The sequence below is a fragment of the Alternaria viburni genome (assembly GCF_023758015.1).
Source record: "Alternaria viburni strain BMP 2772 chromosome Unknown scaffold_26, whole genome shotgun sequence".
Lineage (NCBI taxonomy): Eukaryota > Fungi > Ascomycota > Dothideomycetes > Pleosporales > Pleosporaceae > Alternaria > Alternaria viburni.
Genome location: NW_026055795.1, coordinates 322,879 through 342,863, shown reverse-complemented (window position 1 = coordinate 342,863; position 19,985 = coordinate 322,879). Strand labels below are relative to the sequence as shown.

The window sequence follows — 19,985 nt, the reverse complement described above, 5'->3', positions numbered from 1 at the left end:
ACCTACAAACATGCCTCGCCCACTCGCACAATCGACACTCACGTCGTTTGTGAAAGTGACTAGCAAGAGGGATGCCCCCGATGACGAGCCCTCAAGCTCTGTCCCAACAAGGCCTTCTCGAAGGCGTCGTCCAGTGGTCTTTGACTCGGACGATGACTTGGATGAAGGTGCTTTCCCGTCGCCCACTGGTGCAGCATCGACTGCCCGTGGGAGGGAGTATGCTACGGCCTCTACTCCAAATGCTGTGGCTTCTGCTACGGATATGCGATCCCCTCACCGGGCTCTCGCTGCATCTGATGCCCCTGAAAGCGAAATGCTGATGGGTGACGAGGATGAAGTCATCGCGGAGGTTGTTGCAGCAATGGATGCAGCACCCGAAGCAGACGAGGAGATGGACGAGGAAGATGAATACTTCCCCGGCCCGGATCCTAATATCGCGGAGGAGGACGTGGATGCTATATGCAACCATGACCTCTCTTCAGATTTCGAACTCGACGACGTCGAGGTCAACCCGGACTTTGCGCGTAAACTACGCATCGTCTTGGATGGCTTTTGCGAGTGGAGTAAGAGCATAAGTCATTCCGACTTCGTTGCGACGTCCGAACAAGACCGTCCATTCACCCTCGGGGTTTGGAAGCTCCTGCAGGATGTTAGCGTGGAATTCTTGCTTGGTCTATACTTGCAAGCTGTTCCGATTGAAGTTCAAGAGCTCTTCCTCAAGAAGGAATGGTGTCTTGAGGACTTACTTTCACTTCCCAAAGTGAATGAGGGTGACAAGCATGATCAGGGACTGTATGGGAATTTCCCAACTGGTAACCTGGCTTTTGCTTCGAAAATTGGGTGTGAGGCTTACGTTGGGTCCACTGGTGAGCTCTTGAAGCGAATCATTGTGCACCTGGAAATCGCAAGACGACATTCTGCCAACGCTTTGCCCGAGCATTATCGGGGCAGTCTACATTACAAGACTACGTGTCGTGCTGATGTCGACTGTAATTTCCGAAAACTTGCTGGGTTCAAGCGAGATATCCCACAAGGATACCTTGTGGTTTTGGAGAGCGCCTTTATGGTGTTTTTCGGAACTTACAATGACCCTGGCTATTATTCCAAATGGGCCACACAGTCTTCATACAAGTTAGCTAGGGATGTCAGAGCACGTCTCGACGTTCCAGCCATCACATGGAGGGGACTGAATGGAGCGATACCCTTACGTCAGGGTTTCGTTGCTCGTGGATCCAAGCTACCATCAGAATGCCGCAACCCAGAGTGCAAACTGATGACCTATCCGCGCTCGGCTATGCCGGATGGACCTAAGCACCCTCGCGTGCTTGCTGATATCAAGAACCCTTTGGGTGGCGGATACTTTTGCAGGCGCTGCGACAGCTACCGAGAACGCCGTGGAGTGTTGCCCGACAACGCTTCACTGGTCAAGCTCACTACTCAGTACAACCTCGAGGTTGGCAAGAGTAACCTGCGTCAAGCCGGCCAACCCGTCATCTGCTATAACTGTAGAAGCGTGGAAGCCGCGAGTGGCGCTGCAAATAGTGCCAGGGGCTACGGGACTAGACACATTGCTTCAAATGGTCATGTTCGTTGTAGTGCTTGTGACGCATATCTGCGCAAGTTTGGTCGTGAGCGCGATCCAGCTTGCGAAACGGCGAGAGCCTTTCGTGAGCAGATCAAAGCCCATCGCAATGCTGGCCAACCGGTTCGCTGCGCGCATTGTCGCAAAGTTGAGCCGAGCGGTCTTGCAAAGCCTTGGAGATGCACCAAGCTAGCCCACTTGGTTTGCAACTGGTGCTACGATCATGGCCACAGATGAGGAAGTCCTGGAAAGCAGTCATGTTCTGTTCGCCGGTGCGTTACTCAAAAAATGTTTACAATCGTCCTTTTCAAGACATCTCGGCAAGCTAGATATGTTCTACTTGCCGGTGCGGTGTAAAAACCGTACGGGCTGACGAAGTCGGATCTGCTACCTCCCCGTGTAGAGTCTTCGTACTCTCGGTGTTGCCCGGAAACAGCTCCAGAATCATTTCTGGAGGCTGGCCAAAGCAGAACGCATCTTGTATAGTAGCTTCATTGCCTTTCGGGATTGTTTTTTTTTCTGGGGCTGGTAGCGAAATCGGGAGCGATCAGCGTTCGGATGTTGGTTTTGTGGTCGAGGATATTTCAGGTGTGTGGTTGTTTGAGGACGAGTGATGGGGAGATTTAGCTTGGACAAAGAATGATACGTGTATACAACGACTCGTGCATTGTAACAAGTATCAATCTATAGATATATATCCGTACTGCTCTCAGATCCATCTTCACAACATGAACCTCTTGATGACCATACCCAAATGATCCATGTGCCAGTGTCTTCATCAATTGTCTCAGCCTCTATCATCGATTGTCAGCGGATACCTCCGTTGAGGACGAGCAGATCCGTGAGCGTCTCTCCGTGGTTGATGATGCCGTGGCATCTTGCCGGTGGATGCCTCCGTTGAGAACAAGCAAATCCGTGAGTGTCTCTTCGTGGTTGATGATGCCGTGGCGTCTTGCCGGTGGATGCCTCCGTTGAGGACAAGCAGATCCGTGAGTGTCTCTCCGTGGTTGATGATGCCATCGACATCGATCTTGATGCAGTTGCTGCACTCGAAGTGGTCTTCTCGAGGCTGGTGAGGTCTGGGGCCTGTATGCAGGTTGCTGACAGGCTCACCGGGTGGCATCTTGCCGGTGGATACTTCCGTTGACGACAAGTAGATTCGTAAGGGTCTCTCCGTGGTTGATGATGCCATCGACATCGATCTTGATGCAGTTGCTGCACTCGAAGTGTAGCTGGCGTAGTCCGTTGAAGGACAGCATGAGGAAGCTGATCATGAGGCCTCCGTAGGAAGGATCTACGAAGGTGGTGGTACTTCCTGTCGACAAGTGCCTGGTTGTAGAGTCCGCCGACAAAAGTAAAAGTAGTTGGGCTAGATATGAGCGTGTAGGTCCAGAAAGGTGGCCTATTTCAGCGACTTGATGACGGATAACGGGAGAAGCCGTGTGATTGATCCTTGGTAATACTCCACGCAGTCGCTAGCAGAGGAGGCAAAAAGCCTAGTGTTTAATCCTCGACCGGCCACGCATCGTGTGATGCTCTGTACCTGCAGCAGCAGAAAGCAGGAAGCTAACGAAGACCTGGGCACTAACAATGCCGAATGGGATCTGCTCCGCCTGGCGATGCGAGCGCACTGTAGATGTTTGCTCCTGGTACGACCAGTGCAAGGTTGGCGCAGCGGCTTTCCGTTGTAGTCTGGTATATGCGATCGCGTATCGTAGAGGCAGTGGAGGTAGTAGAGGCGCGCGTAGGGTTGTGCGGCTTGTTCGGGTGCCGCGAAGACGTTCGAGGGTAGAATTACGTCGCGCGGGCGTGCGGACGTGTGGACGCGCAAAGATGGGCAGGCAATCCTGCTGGACTGTCGCTGGCGGGATCGGGATGTTGTGTCGTCAATGTATCGCCATCGCGCAGCTGAGTGTTCGAACGGACGCGCACCACTTGCTACGTCCCGAACGTCCCTGAAGACTCCTTCTTCGGTATGACTCCTACTCCCATGAGTCCCATTGCAGTCGTCTCGATGATTACACCAGCTTCTGTGTTCGACGTGACGGTGTTCCCTGCGGCCCCATCATAAGCATCTTCTCTTCTTTCAAGCTTTGTGACAATGCCCAATCCGTAGGGTGCCCAGCCTCAGACTAGCTTCGTTCGCGAGATGGTGGTGGTTGTGGATGACGATAGCGATACGGGCATCAACGTAGTGAGCTTTGGTCGAAAGGGCGGATGGTATGGAAGATGATGCTGCACGGCGATGATCAAGACACAAGGGCCTGAGCTGCGCACGCGCTAAAGCACGCGGCTCAAAATCCGGGGTAAGTCTTGGCACAGACCAACTTCGCATGTGGCTATTATCATTATCATTACTATCATCATCTTTCTAGTGCTAAACGGATTAGAAATGCCTGATCCTCACATAGAAATATCGACGACGTCTTCCACAGCAGCTTCACATACGCTCCCACACAACTACGTCATCCGTTATTTAGTAGTAGTAGCTCTGGTATGTCTGCGCTGTGACGGCGACCCATGCTTGGCCACTCCCATCAAGACATGCTTCTACCAGCTATGTGACAGGTCGATCGCCGACTACAAACCATCCATCAACTTAAGTCATGCCGCTTCAAAGACACGACATGCTCACCTGGTATCCAAGCTGGATACAATGCTAACGGAGAGCAAAATTAGCCAATACTCAAATTGAAGAATACAAGTACGACTTGACGTTGGAGAGAGGGTGTTTCCTCACATGTATACGCCTAGGCGTATTGTCGGAAACATGTCCCATTGTCGATATCATTTGACGCTACCGCTTTCTGTCGTAGTGCTCATTTTGCTATCAATAAGCTTAATCCCCGGATTGGTAAAGGAATCTAAGGAAAATGGTGTTGCGGCATACATGCTCGCGTTAAGCTTCAAATAGCTCATTATCTGGGTGCGAATACCTCCCGGGCATATAATTTGAAGGCTGACCACTCTCACCGCAATCCAACGCTTTCCAACGCTAGCGCCGTCTTTATAAGCCTAGCATCACAAATGATCAACCTAACTCTCTTACAATGCCTTCTTCGGCCGCAACGAAGGGTTGCGGGCGGACGTTGAGATATGGCAAGAGCTGCTGGGTTTCACGCCCAAATCCGATGAGTCTTCTCACAAGTTCCTCTGGTCGGTGAGATGTTTCATGAAGCCGGTAAAAGGCTACTTGGAGGGCGATATAGCCATCACCAGTCTTGAGGGATACGTTGGTTGTTGTGATGTCGAAAGCTGTGGACTTTACATGCGAATACCTCCTGGGTACATGGCTTATCACGGCATCATGACGGCTACTGGGGATGTGTTTGCCATCATACACTGCTTGGGTTTTCGCTTTGAAAGAGAGGTATGTAGTCGACAACCAGGTGATTGTATTATAGGAGGAGGGTGTATATGAACGACACGTTGGATTAGATCTAGACTAAACGTCTGAATATGCATTCAACTTGGTCTACTGAAATACACCATCCCACAATAGTTACATCAAGCCACACTTCTTACACCGGGCATTCCACAGCGTACCATGTGTAGAACCCATTGCTACCAGGAGTAAAAGCCTGCTCAAATGTCGGAGCAGTGAAGCCCAACGCTAACGTGCAAACCCTAGTTGCGGGGTTGAAAGCATAGACACGGCAGGTACGGCCTGCGAGATTATAGTTCTGACACCTGATCTTGCAAGTGGCCTGTGTCTGCCCGGCGATGTTGGTGTAGACAACGCCCGGTCTTGGACTACCGGTAACGCCACAGGTAGGTTGTGGCTCCGGCGTTGGGGTGGGTGTGGGTGTAGGAGTGGGAGTAGGCGTAGGCGTAGGTGTGGGGGTCAAAGTCTCGGTCGAGGTGCTGGTCTCGGTACTGGTCTCAGTTGAGGTCGATGTACTGGACGAAGTCGAGGTAGAGCTGACAATAGCATCTGTGCTAGTCGAAGATGAGGTAGTCGTCGTTTCAACAATCGAAGAGGGCGACGGGGTCGAACTCGTTGACGAACTGCTCGGCTGCACGGTGTTGGAGACAATGTAGACAGCTTTTGTTGATCAGCAAAAGTTACGCAACTCAGCTCAGTTCACATACCATCAACACCGTCATTCGAAGAACCACCGTTCTTTGTGCTCTTGAGATAGCAGGTACCATCACGTTTGCCACCAACGAACGAAGCGGCCACGCACTGCGCATCGCCTGCGCAAGCTTGCGTGCAAGCTTGGAGATTTGCTGCGTACTGGTTGGCGAAATCACCTCCGTAGAAGTCAACTCCGCAACTAAGTGTCAGAGTGCGCGAGCCATCAGTGTAAGAGCAGCCGTTATTTTCCGGGCAGGTAAAACTGGCAGGACACTGTGTGGGGGCATCCGGCGCTGGAGTAGGCGTTGTTGTAGCATCTCTTGAGATCACAGCTACTCCGATTACGTTGGCACTAATGACTGAGTTAATTGGAAGTCAATTACAAAGTAGGGATAGCATACTTGGGCTGAGCCGCATTGAGCGTGCTTTTGAGGTAGCAGTTACCATCCACGTAACTTGCAGCATTGCATCCCGTGGTCGTGGAGCATACCCGGATGCAGCTTGCCAGGGATGATGTCTAGGAAGCGATGAGCGCTGAATTCAAGACAGCTTACTGTGGAGTCATGCTTACCTGTGCCAATTGCAAATCGCCGCCATAGTAGTCAGTCGCACAGCTGACTTGAAGAGTAGCTCCATTCAAGGTGAGCGAGCATTGGTCGTCCTGGGGGCAGGTGGGTGATGACGGGCAAGTCGACGAGACTGCTCGCAATGCAAGCGCAATTGCGCGAAGGGCAGGTGCCATCTTGAAGTGTAGTTATCAAGAGAATAGAAAGCGAGTCTGGTTGATCAGACAAGCAGCGCGCTTAACAGCTTTATACACGATCACTGTCACTTCTCACGGTCTGGACGCGAGCGAAAAGTGCCCAGCGAGAAAGCGATGCGCCCATCAACAACGATGGAGTACGCCTCCGACTCGACAGGGCCTGGCCTTGGTCCGGGCTGGTCATTGAGATGGAACTCGAATGCGCCCATCAAGAGTCTTCGAGAACTTCAGCTTCGAATATTCAGCCTCATGATACCTTTTAGGTCTGAGGCTTAATGCTCTTCTCAAAAAAGCACCGGTGATGCGCCGCATCGTGTGTATGCGGCTAGCGCTAAGAGCGGGAGGTAGAATCCGGGGTTAGTCCAGGGGATCCGCCGCAGCCCAGACCGAGGTCGAGGCTAGAGATGTAGACCACGGACACAAAGACGAACCTAGATAGAGTGCTGAAGTTTCTAGCTTGATGAATCTGTATTTGCGGGATGCGGAGTCGCCGATGAAGTTTTGTTGTTCTCCGGCTTGCGCAGGAGTCGAGCATTACGAAAGGACTCTTTTGCTCTTGACGCCAGATTCGACGTAGCCCTTAGGCGTTAATACCAACGAGCTCCTTCATAAAATCGCGTGCCATGTACTAAGACGATGCAGGTGGAAGTCATTTGATCAGATCAAAGTTGACGCGACGCGCAAGAAAGGAACAAATGACACTAAATTCTCCAAACTGGGTATCGAACCACCAATCCTCACCCCTTCACATCTCCCTCAGAACATAGCAACAGCATTAGGCAAACTCCCCACACCCCCCGGCACATTCACCGGTTTACTCACAACCAAAAACTCCCACCTCCCCCTCCCCTTGCACATCTCCGCCAACCCCTCCAGATCCCACAGCTCGCCAATCGGCATCCCCCACATACTCAACATACACGCATGCAAGCTCCGCTCAAAGCTTTCCGGCGGCCAAGCCTCGAAATTCGCATTATCAGTCGCAGCAGCCGCGAAGTAGTTGTCGTACAGAAAGTCTTTCATGGCGTCGTCGGCGGCGAGACCGGCGTAGAAATGTTGGTCAATGGCCATGGTGCTGCGTTCGGCCTTTTGTGTTGGGGAGAGGGAAGTGTAGGTGGAGAGCCAGCCGGTGCGGATGAGGAGGATGTCGCCGGTTTGGAAGGATGTGCCTTGGGATTGAGCACATGCAAGCAGATCGTCTGCTGTGATGGCGTGGTTGGTAAAAGTGTCGTATTCCTTTCCCGTTTTCTGTGCCCAGGAGTACACGTCGAGGAGGACGCCCCGGCCAATGATACCCTTTTTGGCCCAGGCGTCTATACCGAGTTTACGTGAGCGCTCAGGTGCTGCGTCGCCGTCTTCGCCGTCGTCGTCTACATCCGCCATGATTTCATCTGAGAGAACGCCGTTGTAGTGGCATTCATACTTTGGATGTGCGAAGTGACGGAAGCCGTCCCATTGCGAACTGCTTTGCGTGTTGAATGCTAATTCGTCGTCGAAGGCGCCTGGGGCAATGGTCTTGATGCGGTGTTTTAGGCCTTTTCGTCCGAAGAAGGCTGGGCTGGGGACGTTTAAGGGGAGGTCTAGTGAGACTGCTTCTCCTGTTTTGACGTTTTCTTGTGTGGCTTTTACTGTTCGCTCCGGGGTGAGGAGATTCAGGCGACCGAGTTCATCGTGGCCGCCCCAGAACCACGCATTGTCTTTTGGGGTGCCGGCGATGTGTGGTAAGGCTGAACGTTTGGGGAAGGTTGATGCGTCGCCGTTGGGATTTAGCCTCATTTTGAAGGGTTGATTAGTAGCGAAGTGAGTTCTTGAGGACGATGATCCTGTGTCAGGGACTGCTTCAGATGGACATAGTCGTTTTTGAGATGGCGGTCAATGTATTACGAGTGACGTCAAGTAATCGTCGTGCATGCATGCTCGCGTGTCCCCGCGCCCCACCCAACTCTTTAACCATATTCAGCTTTTGATAAAAGCTCGAAGGAAATGTTGTAGAGACCGCGAGGAAGTGAAGAGGATTAAAGTGTATACACCTCGAATGGATATCTGACGTGCATTTCGTCCCGCCAACTACCAGACCAGCCGAATGCGCATCAGTCGTTTCGCGCACGCTCATTCCGTAGACAACTTCTTGTGTCGCGTGCTATCGAAACACTGTATTTGCTTCGTCTTCTCTGTCAGCGCCGCTTGGGCCGGTCTTGCCGGTGAACGACCCGTATATGCATAGCTGGTTTCATGACCTATCGCCTGCAGAAGCCAGGAAGCCAGACTTTAGCCATGGTCGGCTTTGATGGTCACCCAACTCTTCCACGCGGCACTCTCATCTCCAGTACCGTCTCTCCTCACGTCTCCCACTACCACATTTCCACCCTGCCCTACGTCGCCTTACAAATCTTCTTATGCCCCTTCCAATCCACCTTCTGACACTCCTGTGAACAATACCTCGCCTTTTTACACTTGCCACAAGCCGAGAAGACCTTGCCATCCTTCGGGCTCCTCCCGCAGTTCGTGCAATCCCCCTCTTTCCTCGGTCCCCTTCCTTTCTTGAGAACCGCAGCCATAGCCGGCACCTTCATGTTCATCATCTCGACCAACGTCTTGATACTCATACCATCCGTGTCCTTGCTGTCGACATCACCGCCATGCTCCACGTACCACTTGAGCATCTGCACGTTCTTGCTCGTGTCGCCGTGGATGTCGGCTTGGGCGATCTCTGAACCAGGGGTAGCACCGAAGCGGTTCTTCGTGTTGACGGAACCGCCAGCGTCGAAGAGGATCTGCGCGAATTCGGGTTGCACGTAGGGTTTTGTGGATATAGCCCAGAAGAGGGCGGTGCTGCCCACGACGTCCTTGCCATCAACTGGCACTTTGAGATCATTGGCTAGATACTTCACGACGCCCAGTAATTCTTGCTTCTTGTTTGGCATCATGTGCAGCGCTGGCAAGAGTACATTGTAGATGGGTGTTTTCGTGGGGCCCCATCGTTTGGCGAAGAGATCCTTCCTGAGCGTCTCGCGAGCTTCCTCGGTGCCTCCGAGCTGTTTGATCATCATCTCCACGTAGTTTTGTAGTGCGTCGAATTCTTGATTGAATATAGCGAGGAGGGTCTGGCCGACTGGGTCCTTGAGGTCACGGCTGGGCACCGTGGGGTTGTTGTGGCTCCAACCGCGAAGTTCCATGCCGTCCATGCCAGCGAGCTGGTCATCGGAATTGATCATGTCTTCCACGGTACTTGACATTGCACATTAGCAACTCATTGGAGCTTCAAAGGTGTTGCGCTAAATACCGGCTTGACCGCCCTTGCATATTCTGCAACATTTGCATGAATTGAGCCGACATGTTGTATGTTGTTCAATTGGTAGATTGGAGTAAAGTTTGTGTGGGTGCAGTCGTGTAAGAGTGATGTTGGATGGCAGGATGTTGGGACGGAGGGGTGACGGCGTGGCCCTTTCGCGCTTGGAGCTATCGATAGCACACGCGACTTCACGTGTTTCATCCACAACGCGCAATGGCGGCTGGTCTAACAGCTGAAGTTATTTGGAGCGTCTTGTCTGCACCCGGATCACTACTTCTCAAAGGCAATCAAGTTAGGGCACCATTTTTGACATATGTGTATATTGGGTAACGATGAAGCGTAGCAGCTCCAATGAAACAGACATTCCGATAAACGCCGGTCTCGAACTCCGCATCCAGATGCAAAGTGTGTCCAGCTCGCCAGGGTGGAAGGTATCGTATATCCAAACGCCAATGAACATACAGGTATCACCAGATTCACGTCCTCAGACCCAGTCACATTCCGCGTTCTAACCCAAGTATCTACTTCTTCAACGCGGCGTCGTAGAGGCTGACAAGTATGCCAACCAGCGAGCCAATTTGCAACCCGTAGTATCCTCCCGGGACGTTGTTTCCTACGCGCGCAACCGCGTACTCGGAGAAGGGACCCCATGCGCTTGGCGCGAATGCCATGTTGACAGTTTCCCGGTAGGCATTGTACGACAAGACTGCCCGCGCAATGTTGAAAATGAGCGGGTCAGCAGGATATTGGCGCTCGGAAGACTTTCGCGAGGTGTTGGAACGGAGGGTCAAGTTGAAGAAGTAGGAGAACATCAGCGGTAGCACCCAGCTCGTAAGCGACCAGAGGGTAGCTGGTGCCCACCACTCGGCTGAAAGCAGCGCCCAGAAATTTGGTCCTCGAACGTCTTGGCTGCTCGTGTATGAGCCCAAGGCGGCGGGTGTAGCGAATAATGGAGTAGTGTCGAGAGTGTTGTACTGTAGTCCTACAGCTTCGACGAGCAGGATGATGGTTTGGATGGTAGCGACCGAGCTTGCGTTTTCGCGAACGAACTCCTTCAGCTCATCGATCCTGGTCCTGTCCCACAGCTCGACAGCCTTTGTCTGGACTACTTGGAAGGACTGGTCGGCGACCTCAGCGAGTTGGGCAGGCGATGCGGGAATGTCCACTTGATTGTACAGTTCGGAAACGCGACGAGAGACGGCCTTGGGTTCGGCTTGAGCGACCACCTCGGAAACGCGACGCGAGACTGCCTTGGGTTCGGCTTCAGCAACCATCTCGGAAACACGTCGGGAGACGGATCTCGGCTTTGGTGTGCGCGCGACAACGCTACGGATTTCTGGTGTAATGATGGGGGTGGACTCTGGACTGCGCGTCTGTTAGCCTCAGCGCGTGGCGCGTCGCGTATCCAAGTTTGACATACGAAGGGTCCTTGTTAAGAGTGCGGCGGCGCGTCGTCTTCGTAATGAAGGGTTCCGGCGAAGACTTTTCGCGCTTTACTGGCGACCCATTGCGCCCATAGTAGTCGCTAAACTCGGGGAGTTTGGCAAAGGTGCTCTCGTTGGAGTTGAGATGGCTCTCAAGCAGGTCCACGAGATCATCTTTCAAGAGGCCATCTGCACTGCAAACGACTTGTTAGTACCGCATACACGCGCAGGATCAATTTCAGCCTACTCGGGAAGTCTAGCCTTCTGCGCAAGGTCGATCAAGTCAGCTTTGCGCTTCCTCTGAAGCCAAGAGTGGGACATGGTGAGTGGTATAGATCAGGTCGCGTAAAGCGTGCGATCAAAATGAATCAAGAATGCAAGCAGAAAAAGCGTCGTGGGCGAAAAAGGTGGGGGCGGTGTGGTGTTGATCGGATGCAGAGAGACTCTGGATGTAAACACGATGGCTGGGGCTCACGTGGGTCATCTGGGCGCTAACTGTTGCAGGGCTTAGCCTACGAAATACATTGATCTGCAGCAACACCACGCTGTCTCTGAGCAAGATGCGTTGTCTGCAGTCGTTTTGGTGGCATTCGCGTAGGTATAGCCCAGGTAGTCTTAACTGCATCAAGCCGTCGTCTGGTCCCCGTGCTTCTGATAGCTGATAGCCAGGGCTTGCAGGGATGTGGCTGCGCAGCTCCGGTCTTGGCCGAAATTTTCCAGACGCAACATCATCGCACGGCCGCAGCGGCAGCAACGTCACTCTTTGAAGACACCCTTGCACATATCAAACTTCTCTATACTCGACTTTCTTCACTACAACACCCGCAGATACACTCCCAGTGCACCGCTGCCACCCAAGCGCTCATGGTACTTGCCCGCGTGGCCAACTTCTTCACAAACGGAGACTCTACCACCAACCTGACCGACGGTAGCCGGAGACATGGCCCAAGCACAACACACGCAGTGGAACTGCCCATGGAGGATACCAAGCGGGCAGCAATGGAGGACGAGGTAGACGAGGAAGCAGCGCGGCCGCCATACCTACATGTGAGGATGCCTAGTCTGCAGAGATGAGGGATGCCAATTGATCACAAACAGGCAATGCTGGCAGGAGGAATAGGAGGCACCACAGGCGACATGTTGATGCATTCGCTGGATACGGTCAAGACGCGACAGCAGGGCGACCCGCACATGCCACCCAAGTACACATCCATGGGCAACACATACTACACCATATGGCGGCAAGAAGGCTTCCGGAAAGGATTGTACGGAGGAGTGAAGCCAGCATTTCTTGGATCGTTCTCGGGCACTGTGTGCTTCTTCGGAGCATACGAGTGGACCAAACGGACCATGATTGACTATGGGGTTGCACCCTCAGTCGCATACTTCTCAGCCGGTACACCTCCCTACAGATCAATACCGTTCCACCACGTACTGACGAACTTCTAGGTCTGCTCGCTGATCTCGCTGCTGCCCCCGCATACGTCCCCTCTGAAGTCCTCAAGACTCGCCTCCAATTACAAGGCCGGTACAACAACCCCTACTTCAATTCAGGCTACAACTACCGCGGCACCATCGATGCCGCGCGAACAATAGCCAGAGTTGAAGGTTACAGCGCCCTCTTTCACGGCTACAAGGCCACGCTCTGGCGCGACCTCCCCTTCTCAGCACTACAATTTGCCTTTTACGAAGAAGAGCGGGACTGGGCGAAGAAGTACATGGGCTCAAACAACATCGGACTGCCGCTAGAAATCGCAACTGCAGCGACCGCAGGCGGCATGGCAGGCGTCATAACAACCCCTCTCGACGTAGTCAAGACGCGCATTCAAACCCAACACAACGGCCCGTCTCCCGCCTCTCCACCTCCACCTAAAGCACCACTCTCGCCAGCCGCGACCTCGAAACACTCCACCCCCTCGCAAACAGCTAAGACGAAATCGACGCAAAGTAGACCGATCTCCACATCTTCCCCTTCCACAACCCTCAAAGCCTACGGCGCCGCCACTCTCGACACATCATCCGTCATGACCGGCCTGAGAATAATATACAAAACAGAAGGAATAGCCGGGTGGTTCAGAGGCGTCGGACCGCGCGCTGTCTGGACGAGTGTGCAATCAGGGACCATGTTGGTACTGTATCAAACGCTACTAAGGTATTTCGAGCAACATCCGCTGTCTGGCGGCGGAGATGTGTGAATAGACGTATTTGTACGATTTGTAAGAATAGAGCAAAGGGAAGGGAAAGACCAGAGCATGAATGAGAATACGGACTTGGAGGTTTATAGATAAGATGCATTCAGCGGCGTTTACTTGTAGATATATGTGTCGCTGTGAGCATAGCGCCACTTCGAAGCGATAGAATCGTGCTTTATCAAGAACATTTACACTCACAGATACCCCCAGACTCTTCATGCACTGACCCTGCCCCCTCCCCCTCCGCAAAAGGCATTGTTCGATCCATAACTTCATTCAACATCCCCTCGTCCCATCTTCGCACATATCCGTCAGTTCCCTTCCTTCTCCGACATCGCTCTAGCCTCCTCCTCCTCCCTCACCTCCCTCTCCCTCCTCTCATCCTCCTCCCCCCTCCTCTCATCCTCCTCCTCTCTCCGCTCATCCTCCTTCTCCCTCCTCTCATCCTCCTTCTCCCTCCTGTCAAGCTCCTTGTCCCTCCTCTCCGCCTTCTCCACCTGCCACCTCACAAACCCAACGAGGTTAGGATAAGGTACATGCCTCGGCCAATTGCGTCGCAGGTCGCACGTTGCATCCTCGAGCTGCTCACGTTGTTGCTCATCAAAGGTGTCGAAGAGGTCATCCCAGGCGGAAAGTGGTATTGAGGGGTCGTGGCGCGCGCGGAAGAAGAGGTCGAGGGCGGCTTCGACGGCGGAGCGAGGTGAGGCTGTGGGTGTGTTGGTGAGGGGCATGTTGGAGTGTGTGCGGGGGATGGATATTTGGATACTTTATGCTGAGGCGGATGTTGAAGAAAGTGTAGGAAGCATCGTTGAGGAAGCGGCACGGAAAGGCAGATTTTATACTCACATGCACAGCTTCCATAACGTTATCAACAATCTTGAATAAATTTCCTATCACATACCAATCTCCCCGTCAACCTAATGACCACGACCCATCCTACCTCCCCCTCCTCTCCTCCTCCGCCCCACCAGCACCCCCACCACCCGCAAGCGTCCCCCTCTTAACCCTCCTAAAGCAAGCAAACTGCACCTTAGTCCCCTCCCTCAACCTCTTCAAACTCACCCTCAAGCTCCCCAGTTCCTCCTGCAGCCTCACTCTCGCCGCATTATCCGTCTTCTGATCCAGCACCTGGTAGATATCCGTCTGGATCTGCGAAGCCTTCTCTGTGGTGTACGAAGCAAGCGTCTGTGCCATGAACTCCACGTCGAGGGTCGCTTGCATGAGTTGCGGGAGGGAGATAGTGGGGAGGTTGGCGGATTGGAAGGTCGTTATGAGGGAGGTTGTTGTGGCTTCGAATAGGGAGCGGAGGATACGTGGGGTTAGGGGTGCGGATGTTGTAGATGACTCGGTGTGCACGATGACGAGGTCCAAGAGGACGGTGAAGACGTAGGGGCTTGGATCGCGGTCTGCGACGCTTTTGCGGTTGTCGGGGGGAGGTGCCCAGGTGGGGCTGAAGATGCCGGATTCGATTGTAGAGTGGATTTTCGTGGCGTGGGGTTTTGTGTAGGAGCGGAAGAGCTGGGCGTCGAGTTGGGAGAGGACGTCGCGGATGCGGTTTGTTTCGTCGGTTAGTTGGACGCTGAAGAGGGTTTCGAAGAGGGTGAGGAGTTGGGGGGTTATTTCGGATTGGAAGGCGGACATGTTGGCGAGGGTCAGGAGGAGGCGGATGGACTGATGTTTATTAGTAGAGGATGCGAGGTCATAGTTGATGTAGCTTACCTTCTTGTTGGCATCGACCCTGCCCCAGTCGTTGCCATTCTGATCGTCTTGCTCGTCGATGGTCAGATCATCACTCTTGATCTCGAATTCAGCACCCAAAGCTTGTCTGCCTCGCTCCGCGCATTCAACCATCCCGCTTAGCGTCCTGTACAAGCTGGTGACGAACTGACTTCTAACCATCTGCAGCAGCTTGTTGCTTGGTGGTACAACGACGTCCACTCTCGTCTTGCTCGATGCCTCAACATACAGTATCTTTTGCAGGTTGTTCAGCAAGAAGCTTTGTACTGCTAGGAATCGCTGAGGTAGATTCGTGGTGTCCTTGCGGTCGACATGACGAGTCCAGTCTTCCAATACCTTCAACTTCTCGGCATCTGTGTTCCAAGCTGCACATACAGCTTGGATGCAACGCTCGCGCACACCGCCAAGGAGCAAGCGCAGTGCTTCGTCAATGCGTCCGCTGCCTCCTGACTCGGGAACTTGAAGCGATGCCAGTTCGTTGGCTGCGGTGCCAATAAGGACAAGCATCTTGGACAAATAATGGGACCCAGAAAGCGCATTCGCGTTAGGCGGCCAGAAAGCATACTTCTCCCAGGATTCGCCACGACTGGGAGACGGTGGAGGTGCTTTCGCAGGATCGAACCTAGACCTCGATGCTGACATGGGGCTCAATGCTGCGCTCAGTGGTGTTCCTGGTGTGGTTGGTGTCGGGCTCATAGGCAGTGGTGACATGAGCATGGACACATCCTCAATTGGAGGGTCTGAGAAGAACGAGAACAGATGGTCCCGCAGGATACTGATAAGTTCGGTCGTACCTCTCTCAAGCTCAGCTTTGTTCTCACTACTGAGCCGGTGGTGAACAGACGATTGATTGTGATGGCCTGTTGGTAAGTTCCGTTGCGCGCGACCGGAGAGGAACGACTGGACAATCTCCCAGTATTCAACTAGTTCAGCAAGCAACCCGGACTTGTTTGAGAGTAGGGTGGTCATCGATGCATACACGTGTTCCCAGAACTCGGTCACCTTCGGGGTGTCAAGCTTAGAGGGCTCAGCGCTGACGTTGCTGCTGGTAGGGACTGAGCGGAGATGCTTTTGCAGCATTCGCATGCTCGGCTTCTCGCCGTTCGCCAAATGGCGGCGAAGGATCTCGATCTCGACGAGCGAATGTTGGCACTTGGAGTTGAGTTGGAATTTAAGGTGTTCGTAGCGTGAGAGCAACCACACCCAAATCGGGTTCTCCTCCACACCCAGCTCGAGCATGATTGAGATGATGCTCAGATACTCGTCCGACTTAGTGTCTTCGGTTCCAGTCTGTAGGTGCGTGAAGTGCGCTGCGGTCAGGCGTTTCCAGGATTCGCGCTTGAAACGCTCAATCTGCCGCTCGACGTCTGACCACATCCTAGCCGTCACAATGACTTGATGTATCTCGGCATCAGTCAGCGGCCTCTGAGTAGACGTGGCCTGTTCTACAATGTATCGGGCTTCGTCTGCGTATTTCCTCGCGCGCTTGTATTCTTCGGTGATCGTTTCGTGGTCCTTCCGGCGTATTGCATCTTGAATGGCTGATCCAACTTCAAACAGACCTCGATGGTGCTCCACAGACTCCATGATGGACTTCAACGTCTCTTCCCGCTCCCGTCCGTTTAGCGCCGGGCCCCAGACTTCTTCCGCCTTGACAGCGACTTCGGTCAGCGGGACCTTGATGCCATGAACACCGTATTCGCTCTCCTTAACGAGCGCATTCTTCCTCTTCTCGGCAGGCACCGCGTCAACCATGCCTGGTGTGAGAGATGCGCTTGTCTTGCGTCCCGAGAAGCTCGATCGAGCCCTGGGTCTACCGGTGCCGGGTTGAAGATCCTTGTTGGGCGCTTCCACCTGCTCCTTCCCTTGGTCCCGCATCTCATTGTATACACGGTCGATTGTAGCTTTCGCGCCTACGAAGCGATCGAAGTTGGATTCGACAAGCACCTTGAGCGAAGCAGACTTCTTCTCGATCGACCGGGAAAGGAAGTCAAGGCCGGCGAGGAGGGAGTCGGTGGAGGCTTCATTGTGGACTTGCGAGAGGAAGAGGGAGGGCGAGAAGGTGGTGGAGCTCAAGAGGAAGCGATTGCCTGTGTGTCCATTAGACAGGCCTTGTGTGTATTGCTATGTTGCTGAAACGTACGCAGCTTGATGTCATCCTCGACCTGTATGTTCTTCGCCCGCAGCACCTGCACTACACTAGGGTACATGCCCAATGGGTCCTGTTCGTCCTTTTGGACCAAAGTCTCCACGCCATCTTTCGAGCGCTCTGCTCCCGGAACCTGCCGCGAGAATCTTGCACTGGGCTCTAGCACTGAGTATCGTGATTTGGACCGCCGTATCGATTGTTTCGTGGCTTTGGGTATGGGCTCGTCGAACGTATCCTCTTCGTCGGCTTCGTCCTTCTCCTGCGGCCAGGTTGCGGGGTACAATGTCGTGAGATTGTACTTGTTCAGAATCTCGGTTTCTATAGAGGAACTCATTGCAGCTGTCGGAAGCGCTGTCCGATCACGATCTCTAGAAATGTGGTGGTGCGACCTCGGAATGCTGCGTGTCGCAAGTGGCAGCTCGCTGAGACGCGGTTGCGACCGCCAATCAGGCGCGCCGAGGTCTTGGCGGAAGGTGTGCCAGCCACAGCGAGCCTGACCTGCATCTCACAACATCACGAACGACGTTTTTGACTACGATTAGAGCCTGACCATCACATCAACCCGCCACACATCATTTTTTGTCGTCGTTAATGTTCATTAGTAGCCCTAGGCATAAGATCTGGTGTAGCCATGCAGCCATCACAGTCCACCGCTCATCATCGTATGGTTATCCATCAAAGTAATGTATTCATCAACTCCGACTTGATAGTCTACCAGAATCAAGACATTCTCGTCTTGCATGGCTATAGGATCACAAATACTTGACTTATGCCATCCTTTTGCAGATTTACCCTCACTCTAATCCTCTACGGTCTTACCAGTTTCGCACCGGAAGGGGGACTCACCTGTGATCTGACGAGCTATTTGCCTCCCGTATGGACCTCCTTTACTATCTCAGGACAGTTGCTCTGTCGCTCCTCTCTCACCTGGTATCATCTAGCATCCTGGGATACAGGTATATAATGAAGCTCTTGTACTTCCTGTAACCATCTCTACACCACCAACTATTCCCTTCTTCGGCAGACTCGATTGGATACTACACGTGTTCGAGATCCCACTCCTTCCTCTCCTAATTTCCCAACTTCATCACTCTGATCCTTCCACACATCTTCCTTTCGTCATGGTCTCATCTACATCTGGTGCAGCTGATACTGCAGTCATCATCCCGACGGCACAACAGCTTGCAGATCACGCTCGACTGGCCAAGCTGCGAGTTTCAGCGTTCGGTGACATCGACAAGGTCTGGCCTGATAATATCGAAAATGTGTTACCCAAGCTGGAAGACAACCAGACCAGGGAAATTACATCGAAGTTGCTAAACCCTGTAATGTATGTACCTCTTGACAATCTCAGATTCCCTTGCTAACAATTCACAGAACGTTTGACCAGACCGATGAACTAGTTCGTGCCAGCAGTGGTAGATTGCCTTCCAGCCTCCACCGCACATACTACGAGACCTCCCAGACTTACTGTCGCTGGGTCGACATAGACACGCACCCCAAACATCGCGAGTTTCCAGATCTGAAAATCAGCGAGGGAATGGGCTTCCAGTCGATCGGATCGTTTGTCCTGGAAGATGATCTGACAAGAGAACGTATTGAGCGCCAGCTCGTCTGGAACAAGAAGATCGAACCCACCTCGTACATCTCCGCGTTCGACGATCTGAGTAAGTCTTGTACTAGCCATGCATCCTGATCGAGTACTAACTTCGTCAGGTCATGCTATACGAAGAGCAGGGTTTCACTATGACGACAGCAAGAGGATCGGCATGTGTGTATCGATTGCTCGCATAAGTAGCGATGGCATGATCGCTGGAACTGTACGGTCTCAAATGGAGACTACGGTGACAGTTACAACCACGCGACGTTGGCACCCAGACGTAATCGAAACCGCTACGAAGATACACAACATCATCACCCCGGTATGGATACGGGATACCGGTGTACCAAAAGATCGCTCCGCCATAACTTCGCAACAACTGGCAGCATCTGGCGCAGATATGTGGTTGTCAATATCCGAGATCCGCGCCAGCGACATGAAGATCATTCTACCCAAGGTCCGTAGATGGGATACAATATGCGCAAAAGGTCACGCCTACGAATGGCTTGCATGTGGATTCATTCGAAAGGAACACGTCACTCGTATTATGCCCTGGGATGGCGTTCGGCTGCACAAGGAACCAGATGTGCGAATCATTCGGAGCATCGACAGTCCTAATCCTTGGATCTTCGACCAGAACACGAGCAAGTGGCGCCTTGACCCTAGACTGTACCGTACTGCCTGCTTCTTGGAGACTTACGGAGGAAACAAGCGCAAGGTCTCCGATGAAGAACGCGACCAACATCACGAAGGACCCTCGCGAAAGCGCCGCAAGACCATCATCATCTCCACGTACAAGGGCGAGAAGGCCAAGAGTACCCCAAAGGTCAAGCGAAACCACAACCCGTATGATCCCGATTACACTCCAGATACGTCGGAGCAGGCAGACAGTGCTACAGGCTGCTGTTCTGCTTGTGGTCAGCAGAAGGCCCCAGTTCACTTCAACGAGGAGATTGACGGACCTCTTTCGTATCTTGACCTGGCTATGCCATCCAAGACTGCTCGCCATTAGCTGATGGTCTTTTCTCTCCGTGTTCTTCATCCTTATTTTCCTTACTCCCCGATCCCCTCTGCTTATCTTCCTTCTCGAAAAGTTTTGTTTCAGTCTTTATGCATTCTAGTCCCACAGTCAAGCTCGATAGCGCAAGCCTTCTCGCATATCAGCAAT

The 19,985-nt window shown here is 53.0% G+C and overlaps 10 protein-coding genes across 10 annotated transcripts; 3 read left to right on the top strand and 7 right to left on the bottom strand.

Moving 5' to 3' along the window:
- Window positions 1-10: 10 nt before the first annotated feature.
- J4E79_009717 (uncharacterized protein) lies at window positions 11-1,819 on the top strand (the record flags this gene model as incomplete). The annotated part of the gene is made up of 1 exon (XM_049358560.1): window positions 11-1,819. The coding sequence occupies one exon, from the start codon at window positions 11-13 to the stop codon at window positions 1,817-1,819; it is 1,809 nt and encodes a 602-aa protein (XP_049207030.1).
- A 550-nt stretch (window positions 1,820-2,369) lies between these two features.
- On the bottom strand, window positions 2,370-2,856 carry J4E79_009716 (uncharacterized protein; the record flags this gene model as incomplete). Its single annotated transcript, XM_049358559.1, has 2 exons — window positions 2,370-2,661; window positions 2,696-2,856. 2 exons carry the CDS (start codon window positions 2,854-2,856, stop codon window positions 2,370-2,372), a joined length of 453 nt encoding a protein of 150 aa, XP_049207029.1.
- Window positions 2,857-5,548: 2,692 nt separating this feature from the next.
- J4E79_009715 (uncharacterized protein) lies at window positions 5,549-6,257 on the bottom strand (the record flags this gene model as incomplete). Its single annotated transcript, XM_049358558.1, has 3 exons — window positions 5,549-5,598; window positions 5,675-5,859; window positions 6,232-6,257. 3 exons carry the CDS (start codon window positions 6,255-6,257, stop codon window positions 5,549-5,551), a joined length of 261 nt encoding a protein of 86 aa, XP_049207028.1.
- Window positions 6,258-7,179: 922 nt separating this feature from the next.
- J4E79_009714 (uncharacterized protein) lies at window positions 7,180-8,199 on the bottom strand (the record flags this gene model as incomplete). Its single annotated transcript, XM_049358557.1, has 1 exon — window positions 7,180-8,199. One exon carries the CDS (start codon window positions 8,197-8,199, stop codon window positions 7,180-7,182), a length of 1,020 nt encoding a protein of 339 aa, XP_049207027.1.
- Window positions 8,200-8,795: 596 nt separating this feature from the next.
- J4E79_009713 (uncharacterized protein) lies at window positions 8,796-9,659 on the bottom strand (the record flags this gene model as incomplete). Its single annotated transcript, XM_049358556.1, has 1 exon — window positions 8,796-9,659. The coding sequence occupies one exon, from the start codon at window positions 9,657-9,659 to the stop codon at window positions 8,796-8,798; it is 864 nt and encodes a 287-aa protein (XP_049207026.1).
- Window positions 9,660-10,236: 577 nt separating this feature from the next.
- J4E79_009712 (uncharacterized protein) lies at window positions 10,237-11,460 on the bottom strand (the record flags this gene model as incomplete). Its single annotated transcript, XM_049358555.1, has 3 exons — window positions 10,237-11,080; window positions 11,136-11,333; window positions 11,387-11,460. 3 exons carry the CDS (start codon window positions 11,458-11,460, stop codon window positions 10,237-10,239), a joined length of 1,116 nt encoding a protein of 371 aa, XP_049207025.1.
- A 543-nt stretch (window positions 11,461-12,003) lies between these two features.
- On the top strand, window positions 12,004-13,334 carry J4E79_009711 (uncharacterized protein; the record flags this gene model as incomplete). The annotated part of the gene is made up of 3 exons (XM_049358554.1): window positions 12,004-12,186; window positions 12,238-12,535; window positions 12,589-13,334. 3 exons carry the CDS (start codon window positions 12,004-12,006, stop codon window positions 13,332-13,334), a joined length of 1,227 nt encoding a protein of 408 aa, XP_049207024.1.
- A 308-nt stretch (window positions 13,335-13,642) lies between these two features.
- J4E79_009710 (uncharacterized protein) lies at window positions 13,643-14,062 on the bottom strand (the record flags this gene model as incomplete). Its single annotated transcript, XM_049358553.1, has 2 exons — window positions 13,643-13,871; window positions 13,899-14,062. 2 exons carry the CDS (start codon window positions 14,060-14,062, stop codon window positions 13,643-13,645), a joined length of 393 nt encoding a protein of 130 aa, XP_049207023.1.
- Window positions 14,063-14,267: 205 nt separating this feature from the next.
- On the bottom strand, window positions 14,268-17,551 carry J4E79_009709 (uncharacterized protein; the record flags this gene model as incomplete). Its single annotated transcript, XM_049358552.1, has 3 exons — window positions 14,268-15,002; window positions 15,051-17,158; window positions 17,212-17,551. The coding sequence occupies 3 exons, from the start codon at window positions 17,549-17,551 to the stop codon at window positions 14,268-14,270; spliced, it is 3,183 nt and encodes a 1,060-aa protein (XP_049207022.1).
- A 787-nt stretch (window positions 17,552-18,338) lies between these two features.
- J4E79_009708 (uncharacterized protein) lies at window positions 18,339-19,829 on the top strand (the record flags this gene model as incomplete). The annotated part of the gene is made up of 3 exons (XM_049358551.1): window positions 18,339-18,547; window positions 18,595-18,884; window positions 18,934-19,829. The coding sequence occupies 3 exons, from the start codon at window positions 18,339-18,341 to the stop codon at window positions 19,827-19,829; spliced, it is 1,395 nt and encodes a 464-aa protein (XP_049207021.1).
- Between the last annotated feature and the right edge of the window lie 156 nt (window positions 19,830-19,985).